Genomic DNA, 16,842 nt, shown 5'->3' with positions numbered 1-16,842 from the left:
TACAAGTTGTTTTTCTTCGAAGAACTCTTTTCGAGTCACGGGACCGAGTGACTCCCCCTTTTCGGCTCTATTGCGCATGGGCATCGACTCCATCTTAGATTGTTTTCCCGCAGAGGGTAAGGTAGGAGTGATAGAGTGTAAAGAAAGAGATGTCCATGCAATGGAATAAAGATGTATAAACATGTGTACAAATTTGAATGTAACTTAAATGGCTACAGGCTCCCAGGGAGGAGGGAGGGCGCATGTTAATCTGCAGCAGAACATGCCACGAACAGATGTACACTGGGTAAGTGACATTTTCCGTTCAATGGCATGTGTAGCTGCAGATACACATGCTATGCATAGACTACAAAGCAGTAATCCTCCCCTAACCCGTGGTCAGCCTGTAGGAGTTGAAGATGTTTGAAATATTGTTCTTAGTACAGCCTGTCCTACTGTGGCCTGTTGTACTGCTAACACATCTACACAGTAAAGCTTGATAAATATATGAGGTGTCGACCAAGTAGCTGCTTTACAGATTTCTGTCATTGGTATATTTCCTAGAAATGCCATTGTTGCTCCTTTTTTCCCAGTGGAATGTGCTTTTGGTGTAATTAGCAGTTGTCTTTTAGCCTTTAGGTAACAAGTTTGGATACATTTCACTATCCACCTGGCTATGGCTTGTTTTGATATAGGATTACCAGTATGGGGTTTTTGGAATGCGACAAACAATTGTTTAGTTTTTCGAAATGATTTTGTTCTGTCAATGTAATACATTAAAGCTCTCTTAATATCTAATGTATGTAGTGCTCTTTCTGCCACTGAGTCTGGCTGTGGGAAGAAGACTGGAAGTTCCACTGTTTGGTTTAAATGAAACGGTGAGATGACTTTAGGTAGAAATTTAGGGTTTGTGATAAGTACAACCTTATGTTTGTGTACTTGTGTAAAGGGTTGTTCAATAGTAAATGCTTGTATTTCACTAACTCTTCATAATGAAGTGATTGCCACTAGAAATGCTACTTTCCAAGTTAGGAATTGAATCGGACAGGAGTGCATGGGTTCAAAGGGTGGACCCATGAGTCGTGTGAGTACAATGTTAAGATTCCATGAGGGTACTGGTGGCGTTCTTGGAGGTATGATTCGTTTTAGACCCTCCATGGAAGCTTTGATGACAGGCACTCTAAATAGAGATTTGGTTTGTTTATTTTGCAAATAAGCAGAAATTGCTGTGAGATGTATCTTAATAGATGAAAAAGCTAAATTTGCTTTTTGTAGGTGGAGTAAATAACCTACAATGTCTTGTATGGTTGCGTCTAAGGGCGTTATGTGTTTTGCTTGACAGTAGAAAACAAATCTTTTCCATTTGTTTACCTAACACTGCCTAGTGGTAGGTTTTCTTGCCTGTTTAATCACTTCCATACATTCTGGTGGAAGATTTAGATATCCAAACTCTAGGATTTCAGGAGCCAGACTGCCAGATTGAGCATTGCTGGATTGGGGTGTCTGATCTGTTGTTTGTTTTGTGTCAACAGGTCCGGTTTGTTTGGGAGTTTGATGTGTGGTACTACTCAGGTCTAGCAATGTGATGTACAATGGTTGACGTGCCCACAATGGTGCTGCTATAAGTATGAGTTTGTTTTGACGCAGTTTGTTGACCAGAAATGGAATGAGCGGGAGAGGAGGAAAAGCATAAGAAAATATCCCTGACCAGTTGATCCATAGAGCATTGCCCTTGGATTAAGGATGTGGGTACCTGGACGCGAAGTTTCGGCATTTTGCGTTGTGGTTGGTGGCGAACAGGTCTATGTCTGCACAGTCCACCACACACTATGCAGTCACCCAGGTGACTGCATAGTGTGTGATGGACTGTGCAGTGGGTGTAGCAGGCGGGGAGACAGTTAGTTGGGGAGAATGAGGAGGAGACTGTTGAGGTGAAATCTGGGGAGGCAGAGATTTCGCTCTTGTTTTTAGCACTTTAGCCGTTGGCTGGTCAGTGTCCAAACGTCCATGGAAGGCCAATTTCCTCTTTGTTGTCAGAGGAGGTGCTGTGAGGATCTTGCCAGTGTCTTTGTGGACTTGTATCCTGGCCTGTCTTTCATCGAAATCCTCCATTTGTGCCAATTCCTCATCAAATCTATGGCTTTCTTTTAATTGTTTTGAAAGTCCATGCTCTTCTGTGTAGGAATGTTTTTCTACTCTGAAGCCGGTTTTTTCAGCACCAATGGGCCTGGAGTACTTGTTGGCCTCGGCTCCGAAAGGGACTTTCGGGGTGTCGACTCAATGGGTCGGTGCCTTATAATTTCAGAGCCTGTGCCTCAGCTCGAGTCCGAAGGCTTTGTTGGTGGCGTGGCCTTTTTCGGTGCTGAAGATGTTGCTTGGTCACCGGTAGCTTTCTTATGGGTGGAGACATGGCCTTCTGGTAGTGGCGTCCCCAAGGCCTTGTATTTGGGCTTGGATTGGGTCAGGGCAAGCGTACTCACTTTTGCTGGCCCGCTGTTATTGGTCGGTCGATGTCCGACTCTTGTTCGGAATCGGACCCCCGAACGGAGACGGCGGTGTGGATCATCTCCTCTTCTGCGTCGAGGCGTTCAGTGCTTCTGGACGCCATCTCTAATCTCCGCGCTCTTCGGTCTCGAGTCTTTTTTGAGCGGAAGGATCTACAGTCTTCGCAGGTATCTTCTCGATGATCCGGAGACAAACACAGGTTACAAACCAGATGTTGATCCGTATAGGGATATTTGGCGTGGCACCGAGGGCAGAATCTAAACAGGGTCCAGTCCATGAGGCTTCGACAAAACATTTGGTCGGGCCAAACAGGCCCAAGTTGGGCGAGGGTGCCCCGAAGAGCAATTAAAGATCTGTATCCTCCGGTACTGAGGTGTCGATGATGGATGATATGATCGAAAACAATCCTGACGAATTTAGAGGATTTGTACGATTTTTTCGACTCGAACAACCGGAGTGAAGAGGAACACATCCGAACCCAATGGCGGAAAGAAAACAATCTAAGATGGAGTCGATGCCCATGCGCAATGGAGCCAAAAAGGAGGAGTCAATCGGTCCCGTGACTCGAAAAGACTTCTTCGAAGAAAAACAACTTGTAACACTCCGAGCCCAACACTATATGGCAGGACCTGTGCATAGGACTGAGTGTGTAAACGCACTTGAAGGTTGTGAAAACTATAATAAGGAATTCATCAGATGGATGTATAGCACACTACACCCGCCTACTTGTTGTAGGAGACAAAGTTGAACAGGATGGAACTGGCAGAAGGGAGGCTGAGGGGTTTAGAATAGCAAAGAACGTCCAGACAAACCCCGTGAAAGTAACTCAGTTTGCTTGGGACCAATGCTTCGATCTGGGTCTTGCCAAGAAGGAAGGTGAGGTGTAGTCTGCACGTTAAGCAAAATGCAAACTCAGTCTAAGGTTGAGAGTCACAAGTGAAGAACGGATGGATTAAGATAAACTTTTTCTATGTGAAATGGTCACCATGACGCAGATTATCTTGATTGTATCAAATGTGTGAGAATAAGGCAGTTTGTTTTAACCCAGTACATGACTTGAGTGTCTTCTTCCAAGGGCGGATATTAGACCCCAATAGATGAAATGATGCCGCTAAGATTGATTGAGAGTAGGAAAAGGATATATCCGAAGTGCCCTGGAGGACATCCACTTGTAGAGAGGTGTATGAAGCTGAAGAAACATGAGGAAACAAATGGTCTGGTCATCCAAGGACAAAACTACCAACAATTTGCACCAAAAAAAACAATAGGGTGTTATCTTGAAGACTTCTCTGGCTGATCTGGGCTAAAAAGAACAGGGTACTAGCTGTTTTTAACAGGTGCAGGATACCGTTGGTAGCAGTGTTTAATTTCCAGCAATCACAGATGGAGGCCACCAGTACTTATTTTTGGTGACCAGCACATATTTTTTCCAAGCGCAATACAAGGAAAAATAGGCAGATCTTAAATGTGGAGGAAAAGAAAGCAGATAAAACCATCAGAAAGGAAGAAAGAAGGAACCTGAAAGTGAGATAAAGGGGCAGGGAGTGCCTGGTAGAGGATTAAAGAGGCATGAGGTGCATTTAAGACTACCAGCCTTGGTAGTCTTAAATCTACTTCATCAAGTTTAATTGCTCCGGCTGCGGGCTTCTGAGCAAAGCTTCAGGCACCCCTCATTCGGTCAGAAACTAAGCTGGTTAACAAAAACCTCACTGGGGCTTGTTGTTGCCCCTGTGGGTATCTGCCTAACCAATTTACATTTTCGTGCAAGGCCTTTAGATGAGGCAACATTTACAATGACAAGTAAAAGAATGGGAAGCGTGACCTTCAATGCCATGGATTTCAGTCCCATGAGCCTTGCAACCCCGGTGGCCATCTTGGAAACCTACTGCTATATATACCAAGCCTTTCAGGCTATCAATCCTTCGCAAAGAGCATTTCAAGGGGAGTGGAGCTACCACCTGCTGTAGGAAGAACAAAGCACCTCATCTTTCCCTACCACAGTCAACAGTCAAGTGCATGCATTCTTCTTCCTAGTGTGAGAGGTAGAGTTGAAGCCAAGATCTTTCTCTTTTGTGAACGTGTGTGATGTGGCAAGTGGAAATACACAGACTAGGTCAGAAGTAGAAGTTCCTATATGAATTGCCTGTATTTTAACTATGATGCAAAAGGCTACCTTGTTTACCATATGGAGTACAGTATAGTACAGTATGCTACCTACCCAATGTGTATTGGGACATCTATTTTCCTATATACGACTAATGTGTGTGATAAGTTTGTGGTGAAAGTGAAGCAAACATTCCTCAAGAGCACACCTTGTAGTACCTGCTAGAAATCTAAAAATAACCACCTAGAGGCAACACGAGAAAGTATTGTGCAACTGTGTGTTCTGAAGTAGTGAAATAAAAATCATTTATGTGTCCACAAACCCCCAGAGAAACTGTGATGTTAATGGTGCGCAATTGCATGTTTTAACTAATGTGTTCTCTGTATTTCACATACCTAAAGTCCTCAAGTCAATATTTAAAGGCAAGGATGCTAACAAGGTTAGCAGTATTTGAGTGAAAGAGACAAAGAGTAGCACTTTTCCTGGGGTGAGTAGCCAGTCACGGGAAGGGGAGGAACAAGGGTCTAGAAAGGGATACTACAAACAGAGCTCTCATCTTTATTACCACAAACAGTTGTCCAGACTCACTTAATCTAAAAGGTAGAGAGCTGTAACTCAGTGGAGGCTTTAAGACTACCCATTCAAGTCGGAAAGACTTTCATCCCCAATAAGGAGCAAAGGGGGTTTTGAGACAATGACTGGAATCCATTGGAAACACAAATATTTCTCTTTCCAGAGACATTCAATTTGTACCCTTTACTTTTTGTAATTTATTTTAGATTATTTGGGCCTGGCCACTGTCCCCCTGGGTACAGTCAATCACCACGTATTTGACAATTTGTCAGCAGGAAGGAAAGCAAGGAAGGAGGGTGCACTACTAGGGATGCCAAAGTTTGACACAATTGAGAAGACTAGGCCATAATCATCATCATCTAAGGGGTCTCGGAAGAGAACAGTGAAATGACAATGGATGAGCGGAGAAAGATTTTAAGTTTGAGGTCCAGCTCAGCACTGTCTCAGTATGGTCGATACCATGGAAACAAAAAAAGCTGTGCAAACATTCAGGAAAACTGGCTTCCAGAAATGGATCTTGTATTCAGGAAAGATAACTTACAAACAATAACTTTAGGAGTAGCAGTGATTCAATTAAAGAAGAAAGATGGTGCCATGGGTTCACCATGCAGTGACAACTGAGAATCCCTACTCTTTCCAGCTGCCACTAAACAGAAATACAAGGCTCAGGCATGCTCAAGCAAACAATTATGTATATTGCTCAAGATCCTACAGAGTGCTTGTAGGGAGCGGTAAATATCCATGCTTGACTCCTACCAGGGAATTTAACTAGGGGACCAATTATACAACTGCATGATCAGCATACCATTTGAGGAAGAATAGAAATAGAATTACCATAGAAAATGTTAACATTTATTATTAAACAAGCATTTTATGGGAGAGGTGTTCGCCACAGTACGCCATGCGCCTCTTACCTATTGCTATCGCAGCCAATGAGGAGATGAGATGGACAGAAATGGCACCAGCGAGGAAAGGAGATTGACAGCAACAAGAGAAAGGGTTAGAAAAATAAAATAAAATACACACAAAAACAGAGATAAACACAATGAACCCAACAGAAAGAAGGAAAAGACCAGCTGATGATTGGTGTCACACCCAACCTTGTGCCAGATATGGAGACAGAACTGGTGAAATAACAAACATGTCCCTCCCTTACACACCTACCTCTGCATATTGATTAGATTGTGCCAGTTGCTGAATTGATACCAGGGACAGTGAGATAGCAGGCTTCTGAGTCCCTCCCCTGCACCATGCCTCCATCAGTCCCCCAGATTGTTGTAGACTAGGAATGAGGTCCGATATTAGATGACAGCAGACACTACCTGCTAACACTTACATTTTCCTTCAGACTTTGGTGTTAATTGCGGGGAAACGGAGGAACATGTGTTCCTCTTCCTGAATGTTTCATCCTATTTAGAGCTTGTACAGCCTGCCCCGTTTCGGCTTTGCAAATACTTTTTTTTGTTACAGGTTTTCCAGTCATCGGCATCCTCTACCGCAGTGACCAAGTTTAAAAATAAAGTTTTTCACCACAAGGATATTCTTATGTTGCAGAACCAGCGCCTTTTAATATTTCTTTTTTCAAACAGTGGTGCATAGTACCTCAATCTTATAACTGCACGTTTTCAGCCCTGAGAAAGACCCAAGTGTACTCACGTAGGGGAAGAAAAAACAGATTGGTTGAATTATAAAAAACATTCTTAACAGTACAAACATCATATCCCTCCAAAAATGGCAGAATGTTCCTATGCAACTCATGTGTATTATGAATCGTCTATCCAGGATCTCCTTTATAACAGGGTTACGGGGCAATAAGGCACAGATAGCACATTTATCGTATAGCTTAGTTTTTTGAGACTGGTCTCCGGTGTCCCATTACTTCAGCTCTTTCAATTATGAAGATCACCAAATTGTACACCACCAGAAGATTTGACCATTCAAGGGCAGTCAGAAGTGGAGCAAATTAAAGTCCACAGTACAGAATGTCTGGCTTTCATTTGCAAAGACATTCTTTAGTGCCAAAATGAACAGCACATCAAGCCTGCGTAAAGGTCGCCAGCTGCACAGTGAAAAACCCACAGAGAATAAAAAAAGGCAGTTACATTAAAATCAAGTGAGAAGAACACACACACAGAATCTCAACCACATCAGTAAAATATGTGGGACCAATAGAAAAGTTTAAAGGTGAGTTGGTATGTTCTGCCTAACCTGCCATCCTCACACATTACACCTGTAAGGAAAGAATTTTGTAAACAGTCACAATGACAGCAGATGAGTGAAAATATGGCCGCTACCATCATCCAGTAAGGTGGAATAGCAGACAACTAATAACCTATAATAGGCTTGAGAGCAACAAAAAAAAAAAAGTCAGGGTCTTCAGAGAGCAAACAATATGTAAAGTGCATTAGAAAAACAATGATGATTTTACGAGGGTCTAATGCGCCACAAGCTGTCCAAGGTATATTTTTTGGATGCCAACAATCTTCATTACACATCTAAGCACCCCCCCCAATGATCTTTTCTTGGATGCTTTCTTAGAGCCTACTCTGCTCTTTCCTGTCCAAACACCACAAGAGCAGAAGAATGGACCACTTATTGCTACTTCTGTTACAGAAGGTAAGAAACCAAAAACATAAGGGGCAATATTATGTTTGGATTTTCTGCCGCAGCACAGAGCGGAGCACCGGTTTTATACGCCTGCATGGAGTAAAGTCAACACATTTACCATTATATTTCTCTGAATTGGTGCTTTATTTTGAAACATTAGAGCTTGTCATCGAAAATAGGAAATACGTGCCCATTGTTTCAGGGTTCTAACATCTTAAAAAAAAAAAAAAAGCACGAACTCAAAGAAAGATCAGGTTAAATTAATTCACTTTACACTCAGTAAGTTCTTATAACAGGTGATTGGTTCGGCAGAGCGCCAGAAAAGCCCATAATGATAGGGCACAAGATTTTTATCTACCCTGGCCACACAGTCTTCTTCATTTTCATGTGGGTACTACACAGCAAAAACAAAAAAAAAGAAGAAATGTAATGCAGAGGAGAAAAACTTTACCGTCAATCTGAGAATTTCCCCTCAAGACAGTAATTACAGTCCTTAAGGTCAAAACACCAGCAAATGACCTATGCAATAGAGGTAAACATTCTTTCAGAGCCCCGCCTCAGTCGAGGACACACTTTTTAAAATATTTTTTCTTGTGATACAGACCAGCATTGCTTCTGAACTTGTCAACCAAAAACCTGTAATAGCTAGAATATTTATTGTCGGAGGGCTACTACTTTCCTTGGTTGTGAGGGAAGTTATTATAGGGATCATTATTAAAACTCTGGTACTTGCAATTTATTGTACGAACTACATTCTCCCCCCATCCCCAGAGATTGGCAAAATACCCTGTTCTACTATTTGAGGCTAAACAAATTCTTCTATGCAATGTCTAAAAATAAGAAAAACACAGAAAGTTCATAGCTGTTTTAAACAGATATCACTTGCTTCTGTATCATGATGTACTGGGCTATAACCTGGTTGGCTCAGTTTTTAAAATACATTATTGGAGAACTTACAGCAAGATCCTGCCCTGATTTTTAAATTTGTTTTTAAATACTTGATACCTAGGCTCTCTTTTCTACAGGCTGGAATACAGAATGGAAGCACTTTTCCCACAGGAGTATAGTGATAATTAAACACAAGATGATAATACTTTGGAGCAGTAAGCAAACAGTCTGACGAGACCTGAGATGGAGTTCAATCTAAAACACCTCTGCAAAGAGAGCAATTTCCAGTCCCTTCCTGAAGTTCTTCAGGTCTACGTCCTGACAAGGAAGCGAGTTAAGAGTTCTACTGAGAAGAAACCTGAACTATCAAGTTTAAACACTGAAAATACTACACTAGAGGATGAACATTCTGCCTTTGATAATTAACAATAAGCAGCTGGTCTGCACGTATTGGATCATCTCTCCGATGAGGTTTATGAGCACCTGATCATGGAGGTTTTTGTGAACAAGTAATTGTCTTGAATTCAATGCCTAACAAAGTCCAGCAAAAAAAAATTTGTTTTGGCCCCAAGGGGGAAGAGTAGCCCTTAATTTTCACGGCAAATAAATCTGTGATCCTTATAAACGAATAAGGTTAGTCTATTATGAACACCTTTTATTCAAATAACATTTTGTCGTAATAAAATCAGGAATCAATCTATTTAGGTGTTCCTAAAGTGACGACAGGGTGAAGGTTTGATAAAAAATAAAAAAGTGCCAAAGTGTTAAATACAATATATACAAGATTGTGGTAAAAAAAAAAAAATTAACAAAATAAAGTGATCTTCCAAAAAAAAAAAAAAAACTCCTTCAAACCAGGTGTCAGAAAAGTCATTATTAATGTCATACAGTACCAACAGTAATCCACAATAATTTATGTTGACGTTTCGACCCCATATACAAGAACCAATCATTAGAGGATCATCATCAGGACAGAAGTCTTTTTTTCTAGGTAGCACCTTCAGAACACAAGGTATTTTAATGTGACCTTCTTTCCACTGTATCCTATTCCCAGTCAACAATAAGTGTATATCCATGAGTCAATCATCATGTCTGCTTTTACTTCAATGACAGATAATATTCCTCCCCGATGTGCGATTGATTTCTTGCAGAGATGCAAGTTGGCGTCGTCCTCCCGTGAATGAATTTGATGAAAGAGTAATTACTAATCAAAGAAACAATTCCTAATGAATGTGAGAAAAAAAGACTTCTGTCCCGACGATGACCCGCTAATGATTGGTTCTTGTATGTGGGGTGGCAGCGTCAACATTATTTATTGTTGATTACTGTTTGACATGAATAGTGACTTCTGGACAACTGGATTGAAGAGGTCCGTTTGAAGATCACTGATTTTTTTTAAAATCAAAATCTTGTACATATTGTACATAACACTTTAGCGTGATTAAAAAAAAAGTGCCAATCACATTCACTGCGCTGTTACTTTAGGAGCACCTAAATAGATGGATTCCTGATTTTATTACTACAAAATGTTATGTGAATAAAACGTGTATAACAGACCAGCCTTATTCGTGTATAAGGATCACAGATTTATTTGCCGTGGAAGTTAAGGGCTACACTTCCCCCTTGGGACCAAAACATTTTTGCTCTATTTACATACCCGGGTCCAGGGGTTACTGGGTTTAGCCTCTTTTTTCTAAATATAACCAGGAGTCCAGGCTGAGGTGGATCACATAGCTATGGCCTCAAATCTTGGTATTCTTCTTGCAGGGAGCTCAATATATAAATTCAATTACTGCAGAGCACCAGTTAAATGATAAGGAAGACTTACCTCTGGATTAGTCATAGCAGGTATGCATAAAATACATCTTAATTAGAAGATACATTTTGGGGACATAGTGGAGGGACAAGTGGCTGACATCAAGAGTGAGTTTAAAATTGCAAAATTTGGGAGACAAGTCTGTGATGTACCCATCAACATGAGATAGATTCAAGGCGGTGTGATGGGATGGCTCAGCAAAAACCTTAATATAGGTTCAGCTCTGGATCCCAGCAGGAAACCATGGCTTTTACGGGCCTTTAGTGAATCAGTCCTGATACACAGAGCTCTAAAGAACATCTGTTAAGCAACGTAACATCCAACATTATTCTCAGACTCCTTGGAAAATCAGAGTTAGACTCAGAATAGCCCAGCTTGCATTTGCTGAGGAAGCTCAAGGAGATGTTAAGCCCTGATACAATCGCCCTTGTGAAACGGTACTTGAGATGGTTGTTGCCTATCAGAGCCAGAAAGTAAGTATGATCTGGCAAAATCTGTTAGCTAAAAAGATGAAGCACTGGAGAATGGTTCCACTTACCCTACAGATCTAAGTGAGCCAATTCGGTAGGAATATATAGGTTAAGGCAAGCAAAGACTGCAAAGCAGTAGTGTAAAAAAAGGCTACCATGGAAGAGTGTATTTTCTCAGCTTTCATTTGTTCCCTTTGCTTCTCAATGCACAGAACCCTCAAGGATAGTCTTTAAGATGAGCATTCATAACAGTCTTCAGACGGTTATTAGAGGGGATCCCGTGTATCAGTCTGAAACAGCCCAAGGACAACAGGAAAGAACTGGGCATTTTCAGCAGTGCAATGATTTGAGAGAGGGCTGGCTTGCATAAAAGTTGTTGGGAGGAGTAACAGAAGATATAGCAGTGAGAGGGAGAAATTGATGAGCCTGATGCATTCAGGTGGGCTGTCATTTCTGGCCTTTGGCATTTTAGATTTTGTCACCAGTAGCAAAGCAACAATCGAAATTACAAGTTACACAACTATCAAATTCATCAAAGCCATGAAGCATGATTAAAGATGCCTTAACTGATCTAAAACATTACATCACATAGACACTTTAAAAAGACAGAGTGTCCGACTCGTTAATTCTTTACCCTGGAGACTGGAGCCTAATTGCTTCCCTCTGTTAAAGCCTGATGTTTAAGAAGCCATTAATGAGAGGATCATTTAGGTCAAAAACTCTTTAGTAGTTTGGGACAGTAAGGAGTAGAAAAATGGTCTCTAGAAAGACATGTAAGAGTAGGATGAAAGTAGGCATTTGATCCATTCCAACAATTGAAGTCCCAAGAGTTTTGAAGATCAGACGTGACAGCCTCTCGAATACGTGCAGTCAATTTGAAGGACGAAAAAAAGCCATCCACCAATAGAGGCACTCCACAAGAAAAAAGGGACACAAGTTGTCAACAAACAAGCCAAGCCAACTTTTGAAAGGTATTTCCCTGAAAGAAGTGGTCATTTTAAGAAGATTGTGTAATTTTAATTTCCAGTTAGGAGACTCATCTCATCTTTGCAAGACAGAGAGGAAAGAACTTGGTCTTTGAAGAAAAGTTTGCAGAAATATCTTGTGAACTACTATTCCCCAAAACAAAAAAGGGAAAATGTATTCTGAATAAGTAAAGGGTCTTGATCCCAGTAAGTGGCAAAAAGCAACAACGTCTTCTAATCACCAGCCGCTGAAAAGAATTTTAAACCAAACCACTTTTTATTTTCAATAAAAATGTATCCTTGCTGTGTTCAATAGAAAGCGTATTTTTGATAGGACCGCCCTCTTCACTGAAAGAGTAGTTTGGAAGAACAATTGGAGCATATTTTCATCACAGCACACGTGTCAAACGTTAGAACAGCTTTCCAACATACTTGATTAACCTCTTCACTAGAAGCAGTTAGGGGTGCTTTAAACCTTGTCGATCTGTAGAAACTGTCAAAAAATCATATGGAAAGATAAGACTCACACGATGGCTTAGCCAACATCATTTCTTGGACAGCCAAACATTTGCAATGATGAAGCCTAGAGACTTTAAAGGAACTTCTAGAGCCAATTCCAAACAAATCAACTTTACAATAGTCATAAAATTAAAGAAAACTAGGATATAATCCTAATTACAGAAGGGAAATTACACTTTTCTTTGTGTGTCCTGATCAGTATCTATTGGTATGGGAGTGCCATCATAATTAGCTTGAAAGCATAATATAAACATGCATTTGCAATACAATGGGTCTCGCATTTGCTCGAGTTAGAGCTATTAGCGTTGTAAACTCCTAACCGGACTTTTCTTGCCACAAATTTAAAATGAAAAGTAAAACAGTTTCACATAAGCAAGCTGATTCAAAGCACCACGGCCATCACGAGCATCAGCGTGTAGACACACAAAAGGAAAAAAGTTTGCTCGCAGTCAAACCTATCGGCAAAAGAGCAATTAGCCAAGTAACCGGGGCGATGGCCAAGGCGCTAACAAAACCTCCCCAAGGAGGGACAAACGTAAACCATTTACCAATGTCAAAGATTTTTGAAGGGCAAGCCAGTGTTAGTGATGGGCGTTGTTAAAAGCACAGATACATACCAACACGTCAGAAAAGCAGCACTTGCACGCTGCTATGCTCGACCTAAAGAGCGAATTTAAGAGTGATCTTCCAGTCCAGAGTGAGCTAGGTTAGCCAAAATCATTTTAAGTTGAAAGGAATCAGAAGAGGAAGCGCATTACCAGTCTGTGGCTTCTGGCCAAACAGAGTGGATTAAGGCGGTGAGCAGACTGGGACTATTGTGAAGATATAAAAGCCATGAAGGTTTGCCATATCTTTGCTGTTTTTGTCTCAAATATATCTGCCAATGTTAATGTAGGCTAGGCAGTAGGTGTGATTAAGAGATCCTTAAAAACGCTGATCCCACGTGGTCAGTTCCACACAGACATACAGAAAAAGTGACAGTACTATCCTGAGAAGATACACACCCTTCTGGCAGCTAAAAACACTACATTCGAACAACTTAACCCAAAATCTCTGCCATAAATGGTGGTTTCTCATTCAAGTTCATCAAACTTGATCGCTTACATTTAAAAAACTACATTATTCGGAACCAAATGACTGCTTCACACAGAGTAAAAGCTAAGGAGCCATCTATGTAGCTTGACAGAGATAATGTGCAGGAAACAAAATCCCAAATTATCCGCTGAGACCAGTATGTAACTGTTTCCCAGTATTAAAGACTTAACACTCACAGACTATATCTGTAAACTACTAATGGACTTATGACACCCCAGTTACAACCCACTCCCATTCTGGCACCCTATCAGCGTTAGTGAAGAGATTATTAAAGCCAAAAACAGGCTTCCTACACAGTGGGGATGATCAGAGACCGCTTTCTGAATGTTGATGCCCATTTTTTCTGTCCTCGGTACTAGGTTTGGTATTGTTTCTTTTCACTCATTCTTTGCAGTCACTAGAAATGAATCATCACCTTTCCTGGAGCACCAGGAGTAGGACGGGGAGCTGGCAGAGTTAAAAGGATGGTGGAGTTACCAAAACGAGCCCCAGTGAGGGTGCCAGCAGCAGCGAACTAAGACAGTAAAAAGGGAAGAACAAAAATTTGAAAGATTCGTCAGGAGAAGGGGCTTAAAGAAAAATACCAGGCACATCCAATAGAGGCATGCAAGCACACTGAGGAGGAAGCAACAAATCCAAACAAATGGTGTCACATGACAAGGAGGGAAATAAGGAAAATAAATCTCAATCCCCTATATATAACTATTAAGAAACAAAAAGGAGAGGTATCCCACTATTTCATTATCAAGGCAAGTGAATCACTAACCTTGATCAAAACGCGAAAGGGGGAAGGACATCTGTTTATTTAAAATAGGAGTAAAAGATCCTGTTTTTTTTTAGTGGACTCTCATCCACAATGTGCCACATTTCTTCACTGAGTTCTCACCTGGTACGGATACCTAGTATAGGTGAGAAAATCTGGTACAAGGTGTCCGTACTGGGTGAGGACTCAGGGGATGAAGAATGCCAACTTGTGGATGAAATATTGACACAGCCAACAGACCACTCTTTAGTTTTTAAAATAGAAATAAGTGAAAGAGTTAATTTTTTCTTAGGAGCCCACCTCAATTGCTACTGAGGGCTGAGGTTGCACATTTTCAAAGCTACCTAGTTTTCATTCTATCTCAAAGCCTTTCTTCCACCACTACACCCTCAGTCGCCGTCTCATTCTAACTCTGTGCTTTCTCCTTTTCTCGCCTTTTTTCCTATATTTTTCTTACATTTCCTTTCTTCTTCCAGGGGCTGTTCCCTGGAGTAATGCAAAATCAGAACTAAAGCTGAGCAGTAACGCTAAATGACTTATTTTCTTCTACCGATATATGCTTTTGCAATGTGAGGCTTCCCTGACGTTTTTAAAGGTAAACTAGTAACCACTTGGAAAGCAAGGGGTAAATAAAGTCAGACAGGTGAAATACATCAGGAAAGCAAAAGTGTCCGGAAACCTTTGCACCATCTGAGCAGAAGCGCAGCTGTGGCTTTACAGTTATAGAGGGGTAGTTCTAGATATGCAGAACAAAGTTCAGGTACAGATAGCATTTTACTACTATTTTATATGTCGATAGTCATGCATTTGTAAAGTTGTGGTTAAGCCCAGCCGCAGGCGGCACTCAAGGCAGAAGAGGATGTTTCAAACCCAAAAGCGAAAGACTTGCCCTTGAAGAACACTTGGTGAATAAGTTGGGTTTAGCATACTTTTACAAAAGGCTGCCTTCAGCTTTCCGTTTCAGACTTTCCCCGAGACAGTTACCAACAATACCACCAGTTGCTATGAATTCAGCATAGAGGTTTAAGCAGCCCAAGCCTCACCAGCAGGGGGCAGTATCTCTGCCCTTACAAATGAATAGCCAATACCTCCAGCTGTCTCACGTTTTATTTCTACGGGCAAGGACTGAAATTAACTACCTAGTGAAAGCAAAACAAAGTATGGAGTTTCTCCAGTAGTGAAGAGATCATCTTTGTAACAATACCTACCACCGCTTCATGGAGCTCAGTCATTCTACAATTTTCCAAGCCACAAGGAACAAATTAATATCTGGGTGGGCATTACTACGCAAATTCTAACCACTGTAGTTCTCCCAGCACAGCTCGGCCTCCCAAACAGACGTTGCTGGCAGACAATGTTTAAGAGGGGGCTGGTTCGAGATGTACGACTTAAAAGGAGATTGCACCAAGTACTCACCCAATGTCATCCCTGTAGACCCGGGAGATGAGGACCTCTCCCTTGTGGTTGTAAATGAACAGCCCTCCAATCATGGTGAACCCTTAGTTTTCTCTTCCCATAGTTGTTAAATTAGATCTGTTAAACAGAAAGGAAAACAAAGTTACAGCAGTGAAAAACAAAGTGTTTCAAATGAAACGTGCATTCACAAAAGCAAACCATAAACAAATTATTTTACTGAAAACTAGAAGCGCACGAGAAGCCTGCTATCTGAAATTAGGGCTCTTTATGAAAAGGGGTCTTTGTGAAGGATGAATGCTGTTTGCGTGGTAAAATACTGACTTTGCACCCAGATATGTATGGCAGAGGACGGTAATGCCACGTAAGCAAAAAAGTAGGGATGCTGAGCTAGAGACCCAATAACGGCTACTTAAACAGCGTACGTCATGATGTACATCTGCATCAATATGTATAGCACCTAGTACAATTCATTACACTTGCTCCAGAGACAACAGGATAGCCTGTCAATACATTAAGTAACATCAGTTTAAAATAGTGTGCGCTTCGTTCTTTCTCTTCTGGTAAGGCAGGACCGCATCTCCCTTCCTAGGGTGGGACCAGAACTATTAATTAAAAATCAGAGCAACTCTATTCTTCAGGGAATTGTTAAACACAGCAACAGCACAGACATGAGCATGTGCTAAGCTACATTATTTTTAAGTGCCTAAAATGTTTAAAACAAGAATAAAAATGCGGCATCTAGCACTTTTTCAGAATCTCATAGTATGTAGCTTGTATCCATCTGCACAACCTTGAACAAGAAGAACTAAAGTGATCACCCAGAAGGAATGCATCTTCATAAAAATGAAGAATGTGTCTCCCACCACAAGGAGCTGAGGCACAGTGACTCGTGACGAGGAGAAACCGAGGCTACAGGAGACTCGTCAGCACTCTTGGCCCTTTCCCCTGGACGAGCTCCAAAAATCTGAATTAATGGAGGAGGAGGAGACTAGAAGGAGAGAAGGAAGCAAGAGAAACGCCCTAAGTACCTCCCCCACCACCAAATCCATTTCCAACAGGAAATAGATATGGAGGAAGGAAACCAAAAAATGCTGGTGGGTTTCCTGGCCTCTCAGTTTTGTTTTTCTGCATGTAATGCACGT

At 41.3% G+C, this 16,842-nt stretch overlaps 1 protein-coding gene across 3 annotated transcripts in view; it reads right to left on the bottom strand.

Moving 5' to 3' along the window:
• AP2M1 (adaptor related protein complex 2 subunit mu 1) overlaps positions 1-16,842 on the bottom strand; it is a 174,799-nt gene that overhangs the window by 119,500 nt on the left and 38,457 nt on the right. For all 3 annotated transcript variants that reach the window (XM_069212940.1, XM_069212941.1, XM_069212943.1), the window contains one exon: positions 15,701-15,817. In XM_069212940.1, the coding sequence (XP_069069041.1) occupies positions 15,701-15,774 (74 nt within the window). In that variant the 5' untranslated portion in view covers positions 15,775-15,817. The remainder of the gene's footprint in view (positions 1-15,700; positions 15,818-16,842) is intronic.

Source organism: Pleurodeles waltl, chromosome 11 (assembly GCF_031143425.1).
Source record: "Pleurodeles waltl isolate 20211129_DDA chromosome 11, aPleWal1.hap1.20221129, whole genome shotgun sequence".
Classification (NCBI taxonomy): Eukaryota; Metazoa; Chordata; class Amphibia; order Caudata; family Salamandridae; genus Pleurodeles; species Pleurodeles waltl.
This window is presented reverse-complemented; position numbering and strand designations above follow the sequence as displayed.